General features: G+C 60.3%; 1 protein-coding gene across 1 annotated transcript in view; it reads right to left on the minus strand.

Annotated features, from left to right (window-relative positions):
- The window catches only part of LOC102482948 (sodium- and chloride-dependent betaine transporter), a gene marked incomplete at its 3' end in the record, with an annotated part of 19482 nt that overhangs the window by 3667 nt on the left and 13569 nt on the right, over positions 1 to 2246 (minus strand). Inside the window, 1 exon segment of the mRNA XM_027767682.1 lies at positions 455 to 595. Within this exon segment, the coding sequence (XP_027623483.1) occupies positions 455 to 595 (141 nt within the window).

Below are 2246 nucleotides of genomic sequence, written 5' to 3' on the forward strand. Positions count from 1 at the left end.
CCGGGCCCCTGTGCCCGCCCCTCCCCCCCGCCATCGCTATGGCGGCCCTGCAGCCATCCCCGTCACGACCGTGACCATGCGCTAACGGGCTGTTTCTGCAGCACCTGCGGCGTCCGCGCCCCAGAGCTGGCCCTGAGTGCACCCCACTGCACACTCAGGGCTGGGCCTGCGAGTCTCGGGCAGCTTTGACAGTCAGGGCCTGCCGCGGTGCTCAGCGAGTACCTGCCCCACGGATGGCTGAGTGCGTGATGACAACCCTGTGCGGTTGTGCAGTGTGTCCCGCTGGGCTCTCACAGCCACACTGGGCCCCCGCAGCGGCTGACCCAAGGCCCCCCGAAGCCTTCGGCTGTGCTGGCAGCACTGGCCCTGGGGCCCGCGGGCTAGGCTACGAGGCAGCCCTGCCACGTGCTGCCCACTACTCAGTCATCCGGGCTGGAACGGGGGCGGGGAGCACCTGTGTTCCAGAAGTTGGTGCAGGTCGTCCAGGGCAGCTGGGAGGTGAAGGAGCTGAACAGGTAGAAGAGGGCCCAGGCGAGGATGATGATGTAGTAGACGTTCAGATAGGATTCGATGACCACGGACGCCAGGCCGATGCCTTCCAGGGCAGGGCGGAGGTGACGAGAGAGCCCGGGAGATGGGGTAGCAGGGTCACACCGTGGGCAGGCAGGGTGGAGGTGACAGGAGAACCCGGGAGATGGGGCAGCAGGGTCACACCGTGGGCAGGCAGGGCGGAGGTGACAGGAGAACCCGGGAGATCGGGGTAGCACAAGGTCACACCGTGGGCAGGCAGAGGCCTGTGGTGGCACAGTGGACCGGCCCAGAAGGCCCACTTCCACCCGAGACCTCCCGTACACCCCGGCCTGCACCTCATGCCATGACCTGGGCTGGCTGAAGCTGGGGTGGACCGCAGCATGAAGACGCTGCTGAGAGGGCCTGTCTCTCTCTCTCTCTCTCATGGGAAAAATAAATAAAATTTTAAAAACAAAACAAACAACAGTCACGTAGCAGCTGCCAGTTCTGGCTACAAGGGTGCTGGGTGCCGCGGGGAGGGACACTGGGTCTGCCCGCTGGCACGAGAAGCCACGCGCAGTGCGGTTTTCTAGTGAGAAAGGCAGGTCGGGAGGGCCATCCTCTGCATCCCCTCGTCCCTGGGAGAACATTCGAGTGCACAGTTCTCATGAGAAAGACCGCACAAAGCGTCTTCCAAAAGTTAACAAGTGGCTCTCTAGGGGTAGGATTTAGTGAACTTTTTCGAGTTTTTTCTTTTTTCCGTCCGCATGCTCTAACTTTTCTGTCTTTCCTTCTTTCTTTCTTCTTCTTTTTTTTTTTTTTAAATAGGTTTTTTTTTGTCATAGGGAGTGTGTGCTCGCTGGAGAGAGACAGAAAGGAAAAGTGAGAAGTCACACCCCCATGGTGGGGGGGGGCAGCACGTCACAATCCCTTCTCTTCCATGCTCCTCTGTGGATTTGGGGCATGCACACACACCCGGTGTGACTTTCGAGCTGCCCGATCCAGGGCTCAAACTGTGGCCAGTCATGTGGGAGTCCAGCGCCGTAGCCACCACGCCGCCCACCCCTGCCCGTTTCCTATCAGTTATTGCTTGTAAGAGGAAAGGGCGCAGGGGCCAGCAGGAGGCGTGGTGGTGAGGGTCTGGACTCCCACGCGATCACCACGATCGAGTCCTGGGTTTAGCAGCTTGAAAACATCACACTGAACATGTGCACGTGTGTCCCGAACCTTGTGCTCTGTCTCTCTCTCTGACGAGCACACATGCCGTCATGGCAGAAAAAACTCAAAAAAAAAAAAAAAAAAAAAGGCAAGGGGGCAAGAAGGAGAAAGGAAAGCTGGGAGGGGTCGGTATGAGGCTGGGAGCAAAAGCCAGAACCGGTGAGGAAGGGGAAGCGGGCGGCCCCTGGTCAAGAGCCCTGAGCCCCGGTCAGCACAGAAGACCCTCACCGGGAGCAGGGAGCAGGCGTCCCCAGAGGCGGAAACCCTAGCCCGCACTTCTGTTTTCAACTTGGGAGAGTCCCACAGTGGGCAGGGCACACCTGGCTCCCCGGGGTGGCAGGGCACACAGGCAGGGGCACTTCTGCCAACACCCCCTTCACCCCACACATTCCTCACTTTGCCACAGTCGTTTAGAAGTAGCAAGTTGCTGGGGGGCTGGCAGCCCTGCGGTGTGAAAGGCAGCTGGGCAGGTTGGGGCTCCCACGCCCCCACTCTCTGCCTCTCGTAGCTGACGCTCA

The sequence above is a fragment of the Tupaia chinensis genome, unplaced genomic scaffold, assembly GCF_000334495.1.
Source record: "Tupaia chinensis unplaced genomic scaffold, TupChi_1.0 Scaffold144408_1, whole genome shotgun sequence".
Lineage (NCBI taxonomy): Eukaryota > Metazoa > Chordata > Mammalia > Scandentia > Tupaiidae > Tupaia > Tupaia belangeri.